General features: G+C 48.3%; 1 protein-coding gene across 6 annotated transcripts in view; it reads right to left on the minus strand.

Annotated features, from left to right (window-relative positions):
- Positions 1–25203, minus strand: part of LOC137415685 (uncharacterized) — a 145809-nt gene that overhangs the window by 118156 nt on the left and 2450 nt on the right. For 2 of the 6 annotated variants that reach the window (XM_068101294.2, XM_068101293.2), the window contains exons 2-4: positions 4790–5092; positions 1018–1282; positions 555–647 (exon numbers count right to left, since the gene is read on the minus strand). In XM_068101294.2, the coding sequence (XP_067957395.2) occupies positions 555–647; positions 1018–1143 (219 nt within the window). In that variant the 5' untranslated portion in view covers positions 1144–1282; positions 4790–5092. Of the gene's footprint in view, positions 1–554; positions 648–1017; positions 1283–4785; positions 5557–11333; positions 11563–25203 lie in introns of those variants that run through there. The other 4 variants (XM_068101299.2, XM_068101291.2, XM_078783198.1 and 1 more) reach the window with 3 other exon arrangements.

Here is a 25203-nt window from a genome sequence, read left to right on the forward strand (position 1 = left end):
TGATTTCAGAGCCATGGCCCCAAAAAAATTATTTTTATCTATAATAAAACCCACAGCCAAGAGCAATATGGGAGAATGTGGATGGAAGGTAAGGTCAAGCGCAGGCAACACAGACACAAATTCCAAAGATGCAGAAAAATCGTATTTAGGGATTTCTGCACCACGAATAACACAACAATGGCATACTCTTCTTTTCCAACCAGCGCCATGTTGAGGAAAAATACAATTATAGTTCAGGTGGTTGGTCATATTTGTGTTACTCAAGGCCTGTAGAAGAGCCAAATAAACACTAGTCATAGTACGATAGGTACAGATGTGATACACAACATGTATGTTGCCGTGCTAGACCAGATAACACAACAAAGTAGATCCAGCCCTTCTTTACGGCTCCAAATGATATCCACCTATTTGCCATGATTGCATGAATGTCATATAAACCTGTTTGTTGTTCATGATTCAACCAGAAGTGGTGCAAACGTTGCACGAGTTTTTCAAAACACTTGCTAAAACCTGTTTTATTGCCAAGCTTTGAGGAGTTCAAGCCTAAAAATCACCTTGAGGGCACAAAAAATGCAAGCATCCCCCAAACAGCAGTGCTGGGAAAGGTGCTTGAAGCTTTGGCGAAAAACATCCAGGTGCCAGAGAACCTGCGGAGAAGATGAGCAAGGGGAAAAGTTTAGCAAAGGGATAGAAGATCAAATAAAAAGGAGACTATCCAATATCAAAAACTTTGTCACGGAAATTATTTGTATTTCTCTACGTGAATGGGAAAAATAAAATCACATACATGAACAGTATATAAAATTTATACAATCTTTTTCTCAAAAGGGGTACACTGAAATCACACTTGCACAATAACTTCAATCATGAGCTTTGCGGTGCAGAGATTGAGGCTTATTTTAGCTACATAACCCATCAATTTACCTGCCAGTGCAACTACTAAAGATGAACGCTGGAGATAAACTCTTAACCCAAAGCAGAAACCATTGCTCAACCTCACGGACACGAACAACACACCTGCACAGCGCTGTTCAGAAAGCAGCTATTCTGTCCAAGCTCATTTCCCAGGCCTTTGTCGACCACGGTGGAGTTGGAAGGCGAGTGCGGGTCCGCTTGCTTTTCAAATTCAGTTGTGGAAGTCATTCCGAGAATGAGCTCACAATTTAGTCCTGGTAAATATATATTTAATCCATCTGGTGGAAGGACATCTTCAGTTGCCAGGTCACGACCTCTTGGCACCGTGGCATTTCAGTTTGCACGAGTCCCATTGTTTGGACACGTCCTAAAGAACAAATACATCATCACCAGGTATCAGTTTTCATGAGTTATAAAAAGCGTTATATAAACCTCAACCGAATAGCAACACACTAAAGCACACATTTTGTCAATGAAATATCAGCATAATTCTTTGCAAAAAATATGAATAATAATAACGAAATGTGTGTATATATATATATATATTCACTACATGACAAAAAGTATGTGGACACCCAAACATCACACATCTCATTCCAAAATCATGGGCATTAATATGGAGTTGGTCCGCCCCCTTTGCTGCTATAACAGCCTCCACTCTTCTGGGAAGACTTTCCATGAGATGTTAGAACATTGCTGCGGGGATTTGTTTCCAATTAGCCACAACAGCATTAGTGAGGTCGGGCACTGATGTTGGGCGATTAGGCCTGGCTCGCTGTCAGCGTTCCAATTCATCCCAAAGGTGTTCGATGGGGTTGAGGTCAGGGCTCTGTGCAGGCCAGTCAAGTTATTCTACACCGATCTCGACAAACCATTTGTGTGTGGACCTCGCTTTGTGCACGGGGCATTGTCATGCTGAAACAGCAAAGGGCTTTCTCCAAACTGTTGCCACAAAGTTTGAAGCAGAATGTCATTGCAGAATGTCAATCGTTTAGAATGTCATTGTATGCTGTAGCGAATTGGTTCCAAATCTTTTTTCTGTCATTTCCCCCTTCAACCGTCCAGATTTCCCCCCACCCCTCACCCCCCCCCCCCCCCCACCTTATATATATAATATATATATATATATATATATATATGTATATATATGTATATATATATGTATATATATGTATATATATATATATATATATATATATATATATATATATATATATATATATATATGTATATATATATATATATATATATATATATGTATATATATATATATATATGTATATGTATATATATGTATATATATATATATATATATATATATATATATATATATATATATATATATATATATATATATACATATATACATATATATATATATATATATATATATATATATATATGTATATGTATATATATACACAAAGAATTAAGTTAAGCACCCCTACACAACGAATTAAGGTAAGCACCCCCTAATATATATTCTTTGTGTATATGTATACATTGGCATATATTCTAAGGTATGTGAGATCAAATAATGATTGGTATGACATTAGCAATTATCCATTGATGAAATTGAGTGATCAAAGTGAAAAAAAGTGATTGGTTGAGTCAGTGATCCGATCACGTGGGTCCTACACACGTTATTGACGCAAAGATCGCTAGAGGTCTTCTCAGAACAATGACTGTACGTTAGAAAACATAAACGTCATATAGCTCCATACTTAAATTGAGGTGAAAATATGCCTAAAATTCCCAAAAAATTTCACCTTAAATTATTCAGAATAAAATATTGAAAACGGCATGATTGTTATGTTTTTATGTGACCATAATATCACTTCTCCAGAAAATATAGCAATATCATGGGTATATTACACTGTTTTGACGACAACAAACTTGTAATGTGCGAGGTTGTAAAAAAACGGGGGGGGGGTGCTTAACTTAATTCTTTGTGTATATGTATATATATATATATATATATATATATATATATATATATATATATATATATATATATATATGTATATATATGTATATATATATATATATATATATATATATATATATATATATATATATATATATATATATATATATATATATATGTATATATATATATATATATATATATATATATATATATATATATATATATATATATATATATATATATATATATATATATATATATATGTATGTATATATATATATATATATATATATATATATATATATATATATATATATATATATATATATATATATGTATGTATGTATGTATATATATATATATATATATATATATATATATATATATATATATATATATATATATATATATATATATATATATAAACAAGGAAAAAAGTAGCCAAAACACAAAATTTATTCGCTTAATAACATAAATAACATAATAAATAACATAAAAAATACAGCAACACACACACCCACACATACATACAAACCTACACACACACACACAGGCACATGCACACTCACACATATAAATTTTATTTAAAAAAATTATTGTATATAAATTTTTATTTACAGACGATGTTATAAATGTTTATGTTCAGTAAAAAGTCGAAGAACAAAAGAATTAAAGATTTGAGATTTATTCACTAAAGCACAATAATACACGAATGCTAATATTGTATTTCCCTTGGAATAAGTTTCCCCACTGGAATCCTAAAATTTCCCCCCAGGGGGAAATTTCCCCCAGGTTGGGAAATGCTGCTGTAGCGTTAAGATTTGGAACTATGGGGCCTAGCCCGAACAATGAAAAACAGCCCCAGACCATTATTCCTCCTCCACCAAACTTTACAGTTGGCACGATGCATTCAGGCAGTTGCTTTCTCCTGGCATCCGCCAAACCCAGATTCATCCGTCGGACTGCCAGATGGTGAAGCGTAATTCATCACTCCAGAGAACGTATTACCACTGCTCCAGAGTCCAATGGCGGCGAGCTTTACACCTCTCCAGCCAATGCTTGGCATTGCGTATGGTGATCTTAGGCTTGTATGCGGCTGCTCAGCCATGGCCACCCATTTTGTGAAGCCCCTGACAAACAGTTGTTGTGCTGACTTTGCTTCCAGGGGCAGTTTGGAACTCGGTAATGAGTGTTGCAACCGAGGACAGCCGATTTTTACGCACTACGCACTCAGCAATCCCATTCTGTGAGCTTGTGTGGCCTACCACTTTGTGGCTGAGCTGTTGTTGCTCCTAGACGTTTCCCCTTCACAATAACAGCACTTACAGTTTACCGGGGCAGCTCGAGCAGGGCAGAAATTTGATGAACTGACTTGTTGGAAAGGTGGCATCCTATGACGGTGCCACGTTGAAAGTCACTGAGCTCTTCAGTATGGCCCATTCTACTGCCAATGTTTGTCTATGGAGACTGCATGGCTGTGTGCTTGATTATATATATATATATATACACCTGTCAGCAATGGGTGTGGCTGAAATAGTCGAAACCACTCATTCGAAGGGGTGTCACATACTTTTGGTCATGTAGTGTATATATATTGTTACGGACGCGGCTAGGATGTTGATTGGCCGAGCGGATGGCCGCCGCGCCCGAACAGTTACCCCGACTAACCCGATTCCTGAACGTTGGCCAAAATCGCGCCACAGATATTCAATAGGGGAAAAGACTAAAGCGAAGGATGTGAAGAAGAAGAACACCAAAGCAAAAGGGTGGAAATACGAATATAATTTATTACTATTTACACAATCAAAGAAACCAAGGAGGAGGAAAGATAATAAAATAAAATAGAAAGAGGGACGGACCAGAAGGACACAGTGCAAATTCCTAGCTTACCTATAGCAGTCTTAATTAACCCAGGGACAGAACAAACAAAACAAACTCACGTACACAAGAAGGATGGAATGGCAGGAATGAATGCTGGAAGTAGGAATGGGAAGGTTCAGCTGGGGCAGATGGTTCGGGCTTGAACCCGCACGGGACGTCGGGCTGGACCTCGACGGCCACCAATGCCACCGCAATCTGGTTCCCGCGGGGTAACGGGTCGAAACGGCCTGGTGGAGTCAACTGCTGGTGGAGCCAAAACTACTGGTGGGGCGCAACTCTTTCGTTGCACTTCTTGTCGTGAAAATCAAGCTCAGACACGACTTGACCTCTGGGTAGGTTTAATATCATTTAGATCTGCAGTACATCCTGTAAGAATACATGCATGCAACAGGCATTAAATCAGAGCATTTCATGAGCAGCAATGGTTGATTCAATATAACAATGGTTAGCGCAGCGCATTGTCAGCGCAGCATTTGGGGCGTACATACCATTCAAACTACTGGATTATGTCACAGTGAGTTCCGCTGGAGTGTCCGCGCGCCCCGGTTGTCCCGGGTCTTATAGACGCCCCTTCCGTAGCGAGCTCCCCTGGGTTCACCTTGGTATAATTTCACTACATTCTCCCCGCCGTTAGAACTATACTGCCGCTCGGCAGGTTGCAAGCAAGCATCAGCAATAAACGAATGGGTCACGTCAATCCACATCAGTCGGTCCACCCGTAGCGGTCGGGGCGGCGAACCTCCCTGCCAGTTCGTGTTCGGAATCTACCGGGCACGGCGTCCCCTAGCCCGGAGTCCCCCGCGTCGGAATAGCCGCCGGAGGTTGGAGTCGGAGGGGGCGCCCCTGCGCCTTCAGGCACGGGAGCGGGGGACGACGGGAGTAACAGTGGTAGTTCCATAGGGGAAGCTTCGATAGAGTCCATAGACTCGTAGACGGGTTCGTCGATATCCCTGTCGTCGTCCCCACATGGGGCGAGATGGCGTACGGAGACAGTAGACTCGCGGCCATCCGCCGTTAACACGCGAGCATGCTCGGGATTAGCCTGGAGGACCTGCACCTTGTCAACAAGGGGGTCGTACTTGCTAGCGCGAACCGCTCGTTTGAGATAGGCGGGCCCCGGTTCAGCGAGCCAGCTGGGTAAAGATTGGATACTGCCGGAGCTTCTAGGGTGGTGGAACAGTCGTTCGTGAGGAGTCTGGTTGGTGGCAGTACATAGGAGAGCCCGGATCGAGTTTAGAGCGGCAGGTAGTGACCACGCCCATTTATCGAGGCCTCGGCCGAGGGTCCGAAGGCTTAGCATGACGGCCGCCATATAATCCCATTAAAGCGTTCGATCTGTCCATTCGCTTGGGGCCGGTACGGGGTGGTGTAGCTCGAAGCGACATTATGCTGGAGCAAGTAGCCCCTCACCTCCTGGGACAGGAACACCGCACCCCGATCGGTATGCACGTAGGCCGGATACCCGAACATAGAAAACAAATTCTGCAGGCACCGAATAACCGTGGCAGCCGACATATCCCCGCACGTGTAAGCAAAGGGGCATCGGGAATACTCATCGACGATAGTGAGCAGATAGCAAGAGTTGCTCGACATTGGCAGCGGCCCTTTGAAGTCCATCGCCAAGCGCTCCCACGGTCTAGTAGCCCTAACGAGTGTCCCCAGAGGGGGGCTATAAAAACGCGGTTTGAGTTCCGCACAGATCGCGCAATCACGGCAGATGCGGCGGATGTCCTCCATCGAGTACGGCAGATTGCCCGCGCGCACAAAATGCGCGAAGCGCGTCACCCCGGGATGACACATAGTGCTGTGCAAAGTGCGCAGCCCCTCCAAAGTTACAACCCCCGCGCAAGTGGCCGGCCTCGATAAGGCGTCAGCGACCAGGTTATCCTTCCCCGGGCGGTATTTGATGGTGTAGCAGAAGTCGGCGAGTTCGATACGCCAACGGGTGATTTTCTCATTCTTAATGCGCTGAGCATGTAAGGTGTCGTACATAAACGCAACACTCTGTTGGTCCGTGATGATTTGGAAACTCCGCCCAAGCAGATACGGCCGCCATCGCCGAATTGATTCGACGATCGCGTACGCTTCCTTTTCGACAGACGAATGCCTCCGCTCGGCGGAGGTGAGAGTCCGCGAGAAGAAAGCCACAGGGCGGCCTCCTTGGGAAAGAGTCGCCGCTATCGCATGATCCGAGGCATCACTCTCCAAAACGAAAGAGGCACTCTCGTCAATCGTCGCGACAGCGGCGCCAGCAATGTCGACTTTAAGGCCCTCGAAGGCCGCCAGGGCAGCCGGGCCCATGGGGAAAGTGTCGCAGGCCATGAGGGGGCGGAGCTTCGCGGAGAAATTTTGCACCCACTTTGAGTAGTGGGCGAACAGCCCTAGAGCGCGTTTCAGCGAAGCCCGATCGCTAGGCGGAGCCATATCGAGCAAAGGGCGCAGATGCTCCTTATCCGGAGAGACGGAGCCATGGGTCACGGTGTACCCCAAAAGGTCGACCGTGCGTAGAGAGTATTGACACTTCGCCGCATTCATGGTTAAGCGATATTTCCGCGCGACCTCGAGGAAGCGTTTCAGATTAGCGTCGTGATGCCCCTGGTCATACCCACAAACCGTAAGATTGTCCAGATAGACAAAGACATCGGTCAAATTCTCCTTCGCAACGAGGTCATCCATAGCTCTCTGAAAACAAGCGACGCCGTTCGTTACCCCAAAGGGAAGTCTCGTGAACTGGTACAACCGCTGACCCGATTCAAAGGCTGTAAAGACGCGATCAGCCCTAGAGATGGGGACTTGATGATACGCACTACGCAGATCGAGAGTGCTATAAACGGAATACAGGGCCACCTGGCGTACCAGGGCGTCCATCCCCGGTAAGGGGTAGGCATCCAGCTGTGTAAAACGATTAATCGTCTGCGAATAGTCGATTACCATACGCCGGCGGTGGGCCTCACTCCGCACCACTAAGACTTGGGCCCGCCACGGTGACCTACTGTGTTCTATGATACCGTCCTTCAAGAGCAGGGCCGTTTCTTCCGCAATGAATTGCGCGTCCGCGCGAGAGTAACGCCGCGATTTGACGGCTACAGGGGTACAATCAGTGGTCAGGTTGGGGAACAGTGAGAGTGGCTCCATGTCCATTTGAGCGGGGGCGCACACAGCGAGCGTGTCCGGCCCTCCGAAGTCTATTTCCAAACGTCCATGCCGCTTAAGGAAATCAAGTCCTAACAGAACGTCAGCGCATAACGCCGGTAATACCATGAGATACACGTCCGGGAACGTGCGTCCGTTTATCACAAGTTTCAATCGACACGCCCCTTTTGTGCTCAACCGAAGTCCCTGAGAGGCCATGAAGATCCGGCGGGTTGTCCCGAGAACCGGCCACCCATGTTGATGCACGAGTCGCTGATCGATAAAACTATCCGTGGACCCCGTGTCAATCAAAGCTTGAGCAAAAACGCCCGCGACCGTGAGCGGAATGAAGGCCTGCGCTAGGCCGGCAGACCCGGCAGGTATAGTTCCGGCCGGGCGAGAAGATCGCGCCTCGCGGGTGGATCCCACGCCGGCTGCAATCCTTCGGGCAGCGTCGGCAGGTTGGGCCTCAGCAGGAGCATTGAAGTCAGTTGGCTCATCAGCAGTTTCATTTGCCAGAGTGGGTGTGGGTTGGTCGTAAGAGCAGCCGCCAGATGGCGCTCGAGCCACGTGAGAAAGATTTCTGCCATCTGCAGATTCATATGCCAAAGCGGGTGCATGTAATTCATAAAAGCTGCCGTCAGATGGGGCTCGAGTCACGTGAGAAAGATTTCTGCCGTCTGCAGATTCACATGCCAAAGTGGGTGCATGTAATTCGCAAAAGCTGCCGTCAGATGGGGCTCGTGTCACGTGCTGCGTTTGCCGCACTTCGAGAGGAGTTTCCAAAGCAGGAGCATGTCGCTTGTTTGAAGTAGGCGTTCGAACGCCAGTCAAGGTCGGACGCGCTGTGACCGGTCGCGTTCGCGCCATTTGTTTCGGCGGCCCGATGTATCTCACCAAGGTCGGGCGGGTAGCCAGAGGCCCGCGAGGAGGAGAGCGGCTCTTCAAAGCCGAGCGAGGCGCCCCGTCCGGCGCTCGATCCGTTGGCTCCGCGATGAGCCCATTCAAGGTCGCGCGGGGATGCGTGCCCCGAGCGGCCTTTCTGCAGACATTTGCAAAATGGCCCTTGGTGGAGCACAGGTGACATGTCGCCTCCCGGGCCGGGCATTCAGAGCGAGGATGCTGCCGATTACCACAAAAATAACATTTTGCATACCGGGCAGGCCGTGGCCGGGCAGCGGCGGCAGCAGTGAGGCCGGAAGCGGAGTCCGCTTCAGGAGCTCCCAGAGACTCGGCCGTAGTGGTGGTCGGGTCCCCCTCCGTATCCTCGGCGGTAGCCCTCTCAGGTCGCGCGAGTTGCGAGGTCCCCGCCACGACTCGTGGGTGATCATATGCGGTCAATTGTTCTCGGGCATCTGTGTATACGCGTGCCAGCCGTAGTGCTTCTGTAAATGTCAGATCCGTGACCTCCAAGAGTCGGAGCCGCAAGACTCCAGAACTAATTCCGGAGATGAATGCATCTCGGAGCAAGTCGTCCTGCACTTGCTCGTGGGTCCGGACGTCCTGCACGCAGTCTGCCAACAGGTAGCGCAACTCCTGCGCAAAGCGATCGATCGATTCAGATGGTTGCTGTCGCCGCTGGGAGAGTTGATGCCGGCCGTGCACAGCGCTCCGTGTCTTTACGTAGAGGCGCTTCAGCTCGGCTAGAGCCGTAGCGTACGTCCCAAGTCGAGAAATGTTCCGGAAAACAGTGTGATAGACCTTCGACTGTAACACGGACAGCTTTATCGCAGCGGTGGGCTCAGTTTCGTGAGCAGCAGGGTAATTCTCCAGCGTGTTGAGCCAGTGAGCGAACTCCGATGCTGATCCCTCAGCTTGAGGGTCGGCTCCGAGAATCGGTACCACGATCATCTTGTGGTCAGCCATTCCGGCGATCTAAATGATATTAAATGTCGTGAAAATCAAGCTCAGACACGACTTGACCTCTGGGTAGGTTTAATATCATTTAGATCTGCAGTACATCCTGTAAGAATACATGCATGCAACAGGCATTAAATCAGAGCATTTCATGAGCAGCAATGGTTGATTCAATATAACAATGGTTAGCGCAGCGCATTGTCAGCGCAGCATTTGGGGCGTACATACCATTCAAACTACTGGATTATGTCACAGTGAGTTCCGCTGGAGTGTCCGCGCGCCCCGGTTGTCCCGGGTCTTATAGACGCCCCTTCCGTAGCGAGCTCCCCTGGGTTCACCTTGGTATAATTTCACTACACTTCTTACTTCGCACTTCTGTCAAAGGCTTCCCCGCGCTTCTTGTTTCGCACTTCTGTCAAGGCTTCCCCGCGCTTCTCTCGCACTTCTCCGAACTCATCTGCTGCCTCAATCGTCTGCTCGTGCCGCTGTGTGGACGTCGCGTGCTTTTATCAGGACTCGTCTGAGGTGGGGGCGTCTTCTGCGGGGTATATATGCCACGCCCCTGAACCTTCGCGAACCTCCTTGATGTTTCTCTCCACACCCTCTCCAAGTCCAACCCCTTGTTCTTGGTTGGTTGAGTGGGGCTGACTCACTCCTCCCCTCTATGACGAGGTGGGGACACACCTTTCTTCCCCGACCCGAGCACATGTTCAATGGCGGCAATTGCAGCAAACCGCCCAATTCAGTCGGCAAAGGATGCAAAAAGGGGAATGCAGTTGGTAATGGAGGCTTTGAGGGAATTGAAAGGGGATCTATCTTATGTAATTCAGTGCAATGGAGTATTAAGTTAATGGAAGACAAGGCCTTACCCTAATACACATAATAAGGAAATAACTGTCAACAAAGATATATGGTGTCCTTCGTGTATGCTTTATGGAATTAACTACGGGAACGCCCTTTGACCTTTATACAACAACAAATGCAGGAAGGAGGGTGACATTTTACCACAATTCATTACACAACAAGAAAAAAAAAAAACATTCTCATATCCACAACACTGCACCCTCCTCCCCTTAGACACGTCCCGGGCCTATGAACTTTTACCTTAGTGTGGCACGTAGGTGTAGTTCCCTCTACATTTAACCTGACCCTGAGTGCGACAGTTTTAAAACATAAATAAATATGTCCCGCTGCTCCATTTCACCCTGCCTAACAGATTCACGCCCACAGCTAACCGAATTGCGGAATGGTCTTCAAACTATACATTGACGGTGGGGAGCATTATTTACAATGACGTTACTTCATTTACAAAACGCAACCCAGGACCTGTGATTGTTCTTTCTGGGGGGGTGAGACAGTCTGCCCTGCATCGACGCACCAGAAAGCACCAAAGCACCCTCAAGCACCAATCGGTGCACAGTCACCACAGTTCTCAATAAAAATAACCAAACAACCCCTAACCCTGCTGGTGGTCTCTTGCTCTTCGGCTCCCTCTGCTGGCTATTTGCTTTCTTCCAGTTGTCAACTTGTGTTTTGCTGCCTATTTGGTGGAAATAAAAGTGCACAAAATGTGTCCATTTTTTTTGTGGCCCACAGGGGCCGACTATGAGTGGTTCACCTGTGGGCTTGGAGCCACCTCACCGGGTCCGCAAGCATGATCTTGGGCCATCGTGGCCGGTTCCAGCAGAGGGGCCTTGCCCCAACCCATGGTGTCCATAAGTGGTGCTCGGCCACAGACATGTGGTCCATAAGGTGGTGCATCGATGCAGACAGCTTGTTCTGGGAGTTCCGGGCGCACAATGGCGGACTCACGCACGCTCCCCTCGGCGTCCAGTGGCGCACAGGTCCTCATGTGGGAGACAAAGGGGGGAAAAGACAGATGAGCGAGGGGTAAGGTCTCAAGGGTACACATCAAACAAGGCAATGCAAGGCGAAGTGCGTACGGAGAGCGAAGTGAGAAAGCTCGTCCCTACCGTACGTCACCCCCCCTGTCACCTACTCTACCCTCGCCCTTACCCCATATTTACAACAATCTACACATTTACAAATCCGTCGCTACCGTCACATCTTCCCCCTATTTCCCCTATACCAAATTCGTCTCCACAATCCCTCTAACCAAAATTTGCCATCACCCAATTCATCATCAATCCTCATAAGGAGGGAGAGATGGAACAACAAAGCACAATGTCACACCCATGTCATGATGCGTCTCACAATCCAAACATTTGCACAATAAAAATAGCAAAAACCACCTGGCATGGTGTGGAGTCCTGTCACCTCAGGTGAATGGATGCAGATGGTGCGAGGATATCTCCATCCTAACTACCTTCTAAATTACTTTAATACTCTTTACACTACCCGGGGTCTTTCCCTGCCAATCCATTGGCCAACTTACACTATGGGTTCTAAAAACCAATTCCCATTGTCCAAACTGTGGTGCTTCTCAATTTGGGGTCTCACTCCCCCGATGCAACTCCCTGTGCCCTTGCACAATTTCTGGGCTGGGTCGTGCAGCTCTCCCAGCAGGTCTACCCACCTGCACACCTCCACCACTGTAGTTGCCACCCGAGCTTACCTAGCTCCTCACCCTAACCTATCTAACTGGGGAAGGCCCCTCCTGGCTCTGTCACCCCTTGGTGCCCTCTCCTCTGGCACTGGGCTACCCGGGTCCGTCCTCCGGATCCTCGGGCCCCATCCACAACAACTCTACCGGCTCCCAGAGCCCACCTGCGGCCTCACCTGGCTGACATCCTCACAGTGGTGGAGTGCCCAAACCAACTACACACACTAACAGGCTACACGCCCAGCCATTTCCACGTCACTAATGCACCCATTCAAATACCATTCTTCCACCACGCACCACAGATGCCAATATCCAACCACAATTTACCTGTACCCTCTACCTAACTCTTAGACTACCCTCCCCGGGTATTCGTGATGGGGGTCCATTCTTCCCCCATTCACACCTTCGCACCATCCACTCCACTCCACAGTTTTCCCCATACTCACTCCACGACCATCCATTCCAATACTCCATATACTCCAGACCATTTATTCCATACACCTGTTCTCCATTCACCTGTTGTTGCACACCTGTGCAATCACACCTGGTGCCACTTGCACCCTCCTTGGTCCCTGGACCATTTGGTCAGCACAATACACATCACTATTACTCTCATACACTGCTCCATCCACCTGTCTAGTTGCACACCTGTGCAATCACAATACTACTCACAATCACAATCAGTTACTCATACCCTACTCAATAAACTTGTATACACCTCCAACACTCACACGGCATCATCTGAACTACCTGTTGCCCTGCTAACTTAGTGCTCCCCATCTTCCCTTTAAACTAAGCACATACCACGTCATTATCATCCACACTAATCTACCTGCGTCCCCACAACAGGTATCATTGTCACTACCTAACCTTAACGTTACCTAAGGTCATCTTCTAGGTCCCTACACACGATATCCTAACCCTCCCGGGCTAGTTTTCACTGCCATACCCCATAAATCTATTGCTCCTTTGCCCCCGCTGTGAGAGATGGCAGAGTTGCCATCCCACCACATCGGGCATCTTCTACTATCAATTTTGCTCACCAAATTCCAACCAATCAAAAATTTTCTATTCCAAAATTTCGAATCCAAAAACACTATCAGTATCACCATCATCACAGTCCGCTATATCCTAGCCTCGGTGCGTCATGACTTCATTAAACTCGGCTTCGCAAAGCCGAGCAATGAACGCGGGTGGTTTGGTCGCCTGCAGGTTGAATCCGTCCGGCTTTCGGTTCAAGGGAGGTGGTTTGGTCGGGCCGAGATTCCATGCACCATCTCGGCGCGGTACCTTGCGGTCCCGGGCCCGATGACCGAGGCTCGCCCGGTCGGAACCCCGTCCCCGCCAGGGGGCACCGTTCCGCTTCCTCCCACTCGCCCTTGAACCGGACCGGTCGCCTCGCCCGACAAGGCCCGGACTCGACCGTGCGGGGTGGGGCCAAGCCCGAATCGGCAACGACGCTTCGAAGAGAAGCGACGCAGCATCGATCCGCGCCGGGCCTGGCATCCAACAAAGCGCACCGCGCCCCGAGTGCACGCATCGGCTATCCGTCGCCCTAAACGCTGCCCCGTTTAACGTCGATGCTTTACTCGCATGCCCACACGCACACGCGACCCTTTTGACACTCACAAAACCCGGCGTTCCAACGCCGTCCGTACATTCCACCAACGCACTCCCTGTTACACACCACACCTCTCGCGCACACTCGCCATTCGCACACTCCCTTAACACACCTCGCGCACCGTCTTGCGCACTCTCCCTCGGTACGTACTCCGTACCACTCACCATGGGCGTGCACTCTTGCATCCACCCACTAACGCGCTCAGATGGGCTCTCCCACACCCACGCCACGACCAACTCAGGTGTGCTTCCTCGCACACGTTCCACCACCACCTTACTCTCCGTGTCACACTCACCCTCGCACGTACACTCCGTATTGCTCTCACTCCCTGTGTCACACTCCGTACACCCCGACGTGCATTCTCGCTCGCACTCGGTATCACACTCGCGCTTCGTAACACGCTCACCCCTTGACGCGCACTTTTTTTTCACACGCGACCCTTCACCAACGCCCGGGTGCTTCCTCGATCCGAATCGCGCGACAATTCTCTTGTCGTCAAACATCCTCCTGCAAAATCTCCCCGCACAATACACAGCACGACTCACCTGGGGGATTCCCTTCTCCACGCGCACCTGCAAATCTTTATAAGGATTAGCAAGTACGGCATCAGGATGTGCATTCAGACTTTGAGCAATTTCCATTCCTTCCTCCGACTATTGCTCTTCTACGTCTGTCGTTTCTCCAATTTCAATTATACTCATTACTGTTTTTTCCTTATTCGCCTCGACGACCGCTGGCTTTAACAAAATTTTCTCTCCTACCTCAGCAGTCGCCGGCTGCCCCATCCCCCGGGTCGCGATCTCTATACCCGTCATTGTACCCGCGCTTTCCTCCGCCTCGCTCAACCAGTGCTTCTCGACCCGCGTTACCTCCTCGTGCACCCTTGGGACCCTCTCACCCACCATGCGATCCATGGTCTCCCCACATTTTTGCATGCGGTCACCCATTCTGTCCCCAATTTTGCCGATTCGCTCCATTTTGCTTCCTAGCCCCTCAAATTTATTGTCTATCTTCTCAAATTTATTGTCTAACCGTTCACTGGTACCCCTTGCTTCGTCCCTCATTTGACTCCTCAATTGCTGACCCTGAGCATCCATCTGGTTCCCCAATTGCTGACTATTAGCCCTCATCTCATCCCTCTGCAGGTTGAGGGACGCCTGCATTTGCATCATAAATTGCTCCATGAGGACCTGCATTTGGACCACCCCCATTGGTGCAGCGGGCGCGGCTACCGCGCGCTCGTGCGAGGCGCCTTTTTGCGCACCTGAAACCTCGTGCGCGAGGGCGCCATTTTGCGCGCCTGAAACCTCGTGCGCGAGGGCGCCATTTTGCGCGCCTGAAACCCCCTCAACCACATTGCCATTGTTCTCCTCCTCCCTTTTCCTCCACATACATTTCCCCGAGGTCCTGGGTCGATTCTACCCCGTCTATCTCTCCCACCGGCATCCCGTCGCCTTGACCAGCCATGGCGCGACTTTCAAATTTAGAATTTTATAAAATACAATTTTTGGGCCACTCGTAATTTGAGCGCGCAAAGCACTTCAGGTCCGAATCCGACACACCTGACACCACTTGTTACGGACGCGGCTAGGATGTTGATTGGCCGAGCGGATGGCCGCCGCGCCTGAACAGTTACCCCGACTAACCCGATTCCTGAACGTTGGCCAAAATCGCGCCACAGATATTCAATAGGGGAAAAGACTAAAGCGAAGGATGTGAAGAAGAACACCAAAGCAAAAGGGTGGAAATACGAATATAGTTTATTACTATTGTTACGGGGTCAACCTCGAGGGGAGCCCCGGCAGAAAGATGTATGGTCCTTGGGTGAAAATAAGTCAATCAATAACGAGTCCACACCAAGGGATACGAACAATCCCCAATATATTCCCAAATCCCGCACAGGAATCACAATGCGTTTACAGCACTTCCATACAATCCTTATCTATAGTATAGGTGGTGCCACCTTAACCCACAACAGTGTTGGCAACACTCACGGCCCTTGCCCCCAATGTCTCTGCACGCCTCCCAGGTGATGTCGAGTCGATCCAGCGATCGGGGAATCTATGTCCGATTCCAATCCGGGGCTGGGAGTGAGGATACTCGACAACCTCAGCGAGGATACCCGACTTCGCAGGTTCCGCAGTAATCCGGCGCTCTCCTGACGCGCGGACTTCGGTTCACCGAGGCACGGTTCCCTTGTCCTCCACGTTCGGCGGCTCGGTCTCGAGCTGCAGTCTCAACTCTCAACCGTCTCCCTCCAATCTCTTTCGCGCGCCAGGCCCAAGGTGCGACCCGTACACGCCCTCGTAGGCGTCGAGGCGAACAGCGCCGGGCGCTTGGTTCCTTCCAGGACCACACGGCACCTCGACACGTAACCGGCAATCAATCACCCCGCGCAGGTAGCTCCTCTCGCCAGACGGGCTTTTCCAACTCCGTTCCAAAGTAAGTAACGATCGCCTCCGCTCGCGTCGGAGCTCTCGAAGCTTAAGATGGCCGCCCTTTTTTTCTCCTCCTCCTCTTCTTCACGATCCCGTTTCCGGTCTCGTTTTTCCCAGAAGGGCTCCTGACCCTTTAATCACAACAACCCTTAATAGAATATACATTAATAAGAAATGACCTGAATTGTAACCCCCTTAAACCCGGAATTCGTAACACTCCCCCCCTTCAAGAAAGAAAGTTTGAACCCAGCGAAAACTTTCTGTGCCGGCCAACTTTGATAAACAAACCCGATAACTCACACCCCAAATCATCAGTTCCCCCCGGGCACAATTATCGCATCTCAAAAATAAAGCAACAAACTTTCACCAAAACCCCCCAGAGATTCCAAAGGTAATTCCCTCTGGACCAAGCGTCAACAACTTCTAGTTTCTCTTGGATGGAGGCCCAGCTGAGTACTCACTACATGGACGCCTTAAGGAATGTGGGGTTCACGGTTAGTCCGGGGAGGAACGTTCCCTACCGGGACGCCTTTTAAGAACGTGGCGTTCACGGTTAGCCCATGTAGGAGCCCAGGCTCGGCGGCTCCGCCGTATATAGAGTGCTTCAACTTCTCTGGACTTCTAACAGTTACGGTGGGACCCCTTGTCCCAGCAGTCACCTGACTGGCAGTCTCCTTCTCGGACAGTCCTCTGCCAATCATTCTTTCGGGAGATGCCGTAACTCTGGGAGCCTCCATAGTAATATCGGCTGCTGCCAACACCAAAACTACCGCCAAGTGGTCCTCTTCTGTAGACCCCTTGACGCCTACGAAATGCCTTCCCTACTGTTATGGTCCGACCCTCCAAATCCTTACCATTCCAATTCTTCTCTGCCTCCCTGGCGTCTTTTGTGCTTGCAAACGTGACAAAGCCGAACCCTCTTGACCGTTGCGTTTCCCTGTCTTTTACCACCCGCACTTCCACCAGCGGCCCATATCTGTTGAAGACAGAGGTCAGAACTTCTTCCTCTGTGTTGAAGTTCAGTCCCCCTACAAATAACTTGGTACTTTTGTCGCCATCCCGAGCTGGGGTGGTGTTATTTCCCCTGCGGTGCTCTTTACCCACCCTCGGGTTACCATAAATTTGCCCCCCGGCCAAATCATTCCCGATAATCACAGATACTCCCTCTACAGGAAGCGTGGCTTGTAAACCGACGGTGACCGGTCCTGACACCAAATCGGATTCCAAATGGATGACATGAAGTGGGGCACTAACACAGCCACCGATCCCTTGTAACCGAACACTATCACCAGTTGCGGTACTCTTTGACAATGGCAAAATGCCTTCAAGCATTAAGGATTGATGGGCTCCTGTGTCCCTCAATACCCTAACAGGTCTTGGGTTAGTCAAGTCTCCCTCGAGTGAGACAAACCCCTCATAAATAAATGGTTGGTAACTCTTCTGTGGGCGATTTCTTACGCTTGCCATCGCATTCGGAGTTGTAATAGTCGGACTCCGCTCTGGGTTGTCCCTTTTCATGAGGTAACAACTGGACATCAAGTGTCCAGGTTTCTTGCAAAAAGCGCAAGTAGGCCCGGAGGAAAAACTCGTGGTCTGCCTCGGGCCCCCCGGAAAATAAGTTTGTCTTGGGCCCGTCGCCCTCTGATTTTGAACAGTTTGGGTATCAGCGTTGTGCCCATAATCATCTCGAGGCCGCCGCCATGTATTGTCGTTCTCCGCACCTGCTGTTCCACAACTCCCCTGCGGAAATCTAGGCGAGGAGTTAGGTTCGTGGACCCCTATCCGGTGTGTTAAGGCATAATCATCTGCCATGGTGGCTGCGTCCCACAACTTTGGTACTTTCTTTTCCTGCAGGTACACTTTGATGTCCTCGTGGACAAACTGTTGAAATTCCTCCACCAGGATCAAGTCACGCAATGCTTTGAAGTCGTTCCCGACTCCTTTTGACTCACACCACCGATCAAACATGTTTTCTTTCACTCTGGCAAACTTCACATGGGTCTCACTCTCCCTCTTCCTGGCATTCCTGAATTTTTGCCGGTAAGCTTCAGGAACCAACTCATACGCTTTGAGAATGTGCTTCTTCAATACCTCATAATCTGCACATTGGTCCATTGGTAGCGCCGAATAAATCTCTTGAGCTTTACCCACCAGCACACTTTGCACTAGTATGGTCCAAGCCTCCTCCGGCCAGTTTAACTGTCGAGCCACTTTCTCAAAGTGTGGAAAAAATTTAGCGACTTCCTTTTCACTGAAGGGTGGAACCAGCCTCACATGTCTGCCCACATCCCAGGTGTTCTGGCTAGGTGTCGGCCCAGTCAGCAAGGGTGGTACCTCTCCCCGTTCTCTCATTAACTCCAGCTCCTTGAATTTAATTTCTTGCTGAAGCGCCATGTCACGTTCCTTTAATTCCCTTTCGGCTTTTCTCTCCTCTGCTTCGAGTTCCCTTGCAGCTCTCCTCTCCTCTGCTTTTCTCCCTTCTAACCTTTCCTGGAGTTCTTGTTCCACTCTCCTTTCCTCTGCTTGTTTCTCTTCTCTCCTCTCTTCTGCTTTCCTTTCCTCTTCTGATCTTTCCTTTTCTGCTTTCCTTTCTTCTTCTGCTCTTTCCTTTTCTGCTTTCCTTTCTTCTTCTGCTCTTTCCTTTTCTGCTTTCCTTTCTTCTTCTGCTCTTTCCTTTTCTGCTTTCCTTTCTTCTTCTGCTCTTTCCTTTTCTGCTTTCCTTTCCTCTGTTTTCATCCTTTCTAACCTTTCCTGGAGTTCTCGTTCCACTCTCCTTTCTTCTTCTGCTCTTTCCTTTTCTGCTTTCCTTTCTTCTTCTGCTCTTTCCTTTTCTGCTTTCCTTTCTTCTTCTTTGATCCGTTCCTGGCTCCGTAATTGCAACTCCAGTTTCCGGAGCTCAACGTCTTCTGGTTCTTCGGGTAGCCACTCCCAGGCTAACTCGTCCCATGTTCCTAATCCCACCATAGACTGTATCGCCGTGGTCTGCAACTCTGCCTTCCTCAAATTAGTTCGGACCTCTAAGTTAAAATGTTTGGCCAATTTCAAGAGGTCCGATTTTAGTAATGCTCGGAACTGTGCCTCACTAGGGGTTACCGCAAAGTTCTGTGCCACAAACGCCATGGTGACTACTGGTAACACCTGTTAACCTTCACCCCAGAAATTTCCAACAAAGAAAAGCAACAGTATTACTATTATTGCTATTGTTTTTTTTTTGTTTTTTTTTTTGTTGTTGTTTTGTCGGCAGAGCAAAACAAATTTGGGAACGTTGGAAAAGTTCCCACTCTTGGGAATTCTTTCCCGGACTAAAATTTAGAAAATTTTATAGATCCCGGACGTAGACCCAATTGCGAATCCGCAAATTGTAATTTGGACGAGCCCCCAATTCTGTTACGGGGTCAATCTCGAGGGGAGCCCCGGCAGAAAGATGTATGGTCCTTGGGTGAAAATAAGTCAATCAATAACGAGTCCACACCAAGGGTTACGAACAATCCCCAATATATTCCCAAATCCCGCACAGGAATCACAATGCGTTTACAGCACTTCCATACAATCCTTATCTATAGTATAGGTGGTGCCACCTTAACCCACAACAGTGTTGGCAACACTCACGGCCCTTGCCCCCAATGTCTCTGCACGCCTCCCAGGTGACGTCGAGTCGATCCAGCGATCGGGGAATCTATGTCCGATTCCAATCCGGGGCTGGGAGTGAGGATACTCGACAACCTCAGCGAGGTTACCCAACTTCGCAGGTTCCGCAGTAATCCGGCGCTCTCCTGACGCGCGGACTTCGGTTCACCGAGGCACGGTTCCCTTGTCCTTCACGTTCGGCGGCTCGGTCTCGAGCTGCAGTCTCAACTCTCAACCGTCTCCCTCCAATCTCTTTCGCGCGCCAGGCCCAAGGTGCGACCCGTACACGCCCTCGTAGGCGTCGAGGCGAACAGCGCCGGGCGCTTGGTTCCTTCCAGGAGCAAACAGCACCTTGACACGTAACCGGCAATCAATCACCCCGCGCAGGTAGCTCCTCTCGCCAGACGGGCTTTTCCAACTCCGTTCCAAAGTAGGTAACGATCGCCTCCGCTCGCGTCGGAGCTCTCGAAGCTTAAGATGGCCGCCCTTTTTTTCTCCTCCTCCTCTTCTTCACGATCCTGTTTCCGGTCTCGTTTTTCCCAGAAGGGCTCCTGACCCTTTAATCACAACAACCCTTAATAGAATATACATTAATAAGAAATGACCTGAATTGTAACCCCCTTAAACCCGGAATTCGTAACACTATTTACACAATCAAAGAAACCAAGGAGGAGGAAAGATAAGAAAATAAAATAGAAAGAGGGACGGACCAGAAGGACACAGTGCAAATTCCTAGCTTACCTCTAGCAGTCTTAATTAACCCAGGGACAGAACAAACAAAACAAACTCACGTACACAAGAAGGATGGAATGGCAGGAATGAATGCTGGAAGGAGGAATGGGAAGGTTCAGCTGGGGCAGATGGTTCGGGCTTGATCCCGCACGGGACGTCGGGCTGGACCTCGACGGCCACCGATGCCACCGCAATCTGGTTCCCGCGGGGTAACGGGTCGAAGCGGCCTGGTGGAGTCAACTGCTGGTGGAGCCAAAACTACTGGTGGGGCACAACTCTTTCGTTGCACTTTTTACTTCGCACTTCTGTCAAAGGCTTCCCCGCGCTTCTTGTTTCGCACTTCTGTCAAGGCTTCCCCGCGCTTCTCTCGCACTTCTCCGAACTCATCTGCTGCCTCAATCGTCTGCTCGTGCCGCTGTGTGGACGTCGCGTGCTTTTTTCAGGACTCGTCTGAGGTGGGAGTGTCTTCTGCGGGGTATATATGCCACGCCCCTGAACCTTCGCGAACCTCCTTGATGTTTCTCTCCACACCCTCTCCAAGTCCAACCCCTTGTTCTTGGTTGGTTGAGTGGGGCTGACTCACTCCTCCCCTCTATGACGAGGTGGGGACACGCCTTTCTTCCCCGACCCGAGCACATGTTCAATGGCGGCAATTGCAGCAAACCGCCCAATTCAGTCGGCAAAGGATGCAAAAAAGGGAATGCAGTTGGTAATGGAGGCTTTGAGGGAATTGAAAGGGGATCTATCTTATGTAATTCAGTGCAATGGAGTATTAAGTTAATGGAAGACAAGGCCTTACCCTAATACACATAATAAGGAAATAACTGTCAACAAAGATATATGGTGTCCTTCGTGTATGCTTTATGGAATTAACTACGGGAACGCCCTTTGACCTTTATACAACAACAAATGCAGGAAGGAGGGTGACATTTTACCACAATTCATTACACAACAATAAATTTAAAAAACCTTCTCATATCCACAACAATATTTATTTTTTTTTTTTTTTATATACATACTGTATATCTATATATATATATATATATATATATATATATATATATATTTTAAACATTGAAAGTGCTGATAAAAATATAAGCACAAATCTTAGCAGAATTTGCTCCAAACAATTGCACATTCACAGATATAACCACCCATTTGTAATACCACAGATGTTTTTGTGCAGAGCGATCAAAGCTCCCCCAGCTGGCATTACTCCATAAGATAATGCACGTGTGCAGTGTAGACACACCCACACAAAGAGGCAAGAAAATAAAAGATAATAATTATAAAGCAATGAGGTATTATACACAGGACGACACGGCTTTGATATGTGCAAACAGAATGCATTCCATGAACACAATACAAATCCTTGACTGCCATAAGTATCAAGCGTCATAGATATTTGGCATGCCATACGTTCAAAACATTCCGCTGGGCAATGCCAAACGGACATTTTAAACTAGTTTTTCAGGACGTGGGGATCATGATGCTCCACAAGGAAGATAACCCTTTGCAGATCAATCCCCAGCCCAAGTGGCTTTTGCCACATTCCACTACAAGGAGTCAGTCGGTCCAGGTTTGAACAAACAGAAAGCTTGGACGGCATTGGACGCCTGGCATTCTTCATCAAGACCAGATAGGGTGGAGGTGGGTGTGAGGCACACATGGCTCGACTTCCACCATTAGAAAACAAGAAAAACAGCCACTTGCAACAATTCATCACGCTGCAAATGAACTTTGCAGAACCAGTAAAGCGTGAATCCCCTTACCACTTGCAGCAAGCATCCAAGCATAACACTGCCCAAGGGAAACAATGCGCAAAAATCTGATTGTGCTGATGTTTTGCCAAGGCTTGCGGAATACAATGCAACGACTTAAGACGTATAAAATACACAACACACTTGACTCGCCCTTCTTTAATAAAATTAATAACTCGGGTTAAAGCCTTTATCGACAAAATGCTCAATTGTGCAGATATATAATTTGGTACATTATATGTAGAACTTGTAAAGATATTAGGGGACTGTACCATTTACACGAATTACAAAGAATAGACCATGAAATAATAATAAAAACACATTTGGGATTTGAAACAGATCTCACCCAAATGGCACACCTACGGTCGAGTGCATCGGGCTCGAGTTGGCCACGTCACGGATAGTCACGCATACATTGCAAACATTAGTTCAACGTTGGCTTTCAGATGGAAAGAGGTGGTGGAGTTGTGGACAATGACGTTAGGCCAATGTAGGGTGTTAGTCTGCCAATGATGGACCAATGTTGGAAGGAGGTGTCGGATGGTGTGGGTGGAAGTTTGGTGATTCAATATATTGCAATTCCTGTGATTGTCACCCAAATTCCATTTTACAACCACCACAAACTGCCAACGATGGTACAACGTTCACCCGATGATCAAAACGATGTTGGCCGAACAAAATGGTCACCATGGTCAATGTAACTGTTTCCGGCTGGAAAGCCTCAGAGTCAGAGGTTTCTACTTAGTTGGGAACACTTAGCAGCCCAATCCTTAAAAGATAATTAATTCTGTTATAAAGAAATATTTAAAATAAATAACTAAATAAAAGAAAGATGAAGGAATAATTTTTACCTCCGCTACCAAAGGAGGATGGAGGAGTTGTTTTCATCCCTATCTGTCTATCTGTGTGTGAGCAGGATATCTCAATAACTTGTGGACGGATTCGGACGAAACTTGGTGGACAGGTTGGGTGTGCGATAAGGAAGAGTTGATTCAATCTTGTTGAGGATCCAGATCCAGATGCAAGAGTTTTTTTTACTTTTAAGTGATTCTTCACCATTTTAGGAGAGGAAGTCAGCAACGCTATGCAGTTGAAGTATAGCACAATATCTCAAAAAGTTGTGGACTGATTCGGACTAAATTTGGTGGACAAGTTGGGTGTGTGTTAAGGAAGAATGTATTCGATCTTGTTGAGGATCTGGATCTAGATACAAGAATTGTTTTTAATTGTAAGTGGATCTTCATCATTGAGAGATGGGGGCCAAAAAGGATCACTTAAAAAATTAAATAATTCTCAAATCAGAATCCATATTCAGATCTTCACCAAAAATCGAATCGAATCGTTCTTGTCCGACCCCCAATCTCTCCACCAAGTTTCGTACAAATCCGTCCACAACGTTTTGAGATATCCTGCTTGGTATCATTTTTGGCCCTATCTCCCAATGGTGAAGAATCACTTAAAATTCTAGTAGCCGGATCCGAATCCGGATCTTCACCAAAATCTAATCATTTCATCCTTGTCACATACGCTACATCTCTGCCAAATTTCACCCAAATCCGTCAACAACTTTTTGAGATATTTTGTTCACAAACGGACAGACAGACAGACAGGGGTGAAAACATAACCTCCATCCACCTTTGGTGGCGGAGGTAATAAACCCAGCTATCTCATCATCAACAACAATCAACAATGTAACAAACTCTTTATGAAGCGTCGGGGCTGCCAATGCATTTCCTTGCATGGGTTATGCTGGGTGGTTTGCCATTGCTTCTCTCAGCAATCAGGGAAGGAATTTGTAATTTGTTCAGGGTGCCGGCGATAACTCGCCTAGCCTTAGTGAAGGACACCTTGGGATATTTGACGTCCACCGAATGCCCAACCTATCGTCCATCCGATGGACGGCGCACACGTTGATGCCTCGCCCTGCCTGCACGACACCAGGATGGCAGTGTATGGCTGGGTTTGAACCCAGTCAAGACAGCTCAGAAGGAGTGCACAAACCTTTTAGCTAACCTGCCCGTCCAGCTACCTAATACATCTCTACGTAAGCTGTTGCACCCAGTATTTAAAAAATAAATAACAACTAATGAAATGCATTACATCTTAAGGAATTAAAGAAAACAAACACACCATTTTTGATATACTTTGCATCTGTCTCTCATCTTTCCCTGAAAAAATAAAAGGATGAAGGTATATTTAACCCTTGTGGGTTTAATTTTCCAAATCAATCAAAGATTTTCAACAGTTTACTAAAGTCATTTTTACAACCAGGAATAATGATACGATTTTGATCATTCCACTGCTTCCCCATCTCCCACGTAAACTGGTTATGTTATGTATCTCCCCCAACCATCCTACCAGACACCCACCTACTCACCATCCCACCAAAACCTCCCATCCCACCATACCCACCTTCATTACCCCCCCCCCCCCCACCCAACCCAACCAACCCACCTCCGTCGCCCCCACAACCAACCAACCCATCTCCGTCGTCATCCCCCCAAGCCATACCCACCTCCCCCCCCCTAACCAACCCACCTCCGTCGCCCCCCCCCCCCAAACCAACCCACCTCCGTCACCCCCAAAAACCAAACCACCTCCGTCGCCTCCCCAAACCAATCCACCTCCGCCGCCCCCTCCCAAACCAACCTACCTCTGTCGACCCCAACCCCCAACCAAACCACCTCCGTTGTCCCAACCCCTTCAAAACCATTCCAGTCCCCCCCCTCCCCCCACCCACCCCTCCC

The sequence above is a fragment of the Myxine glutinosa genome, chromosome 8 (assembly GCF_964187855.1).
Source record: "Myxine glutinosa chromosome 8, kmMyxGlut1.1, whole genome shotgun sequence".
NCBI classification, from domain to species: Eukaryota; Metazoa; Chordata; class Myxini; order Myxiniformes; family Myxinidae; genus Myxine; species Myxine glutinosa.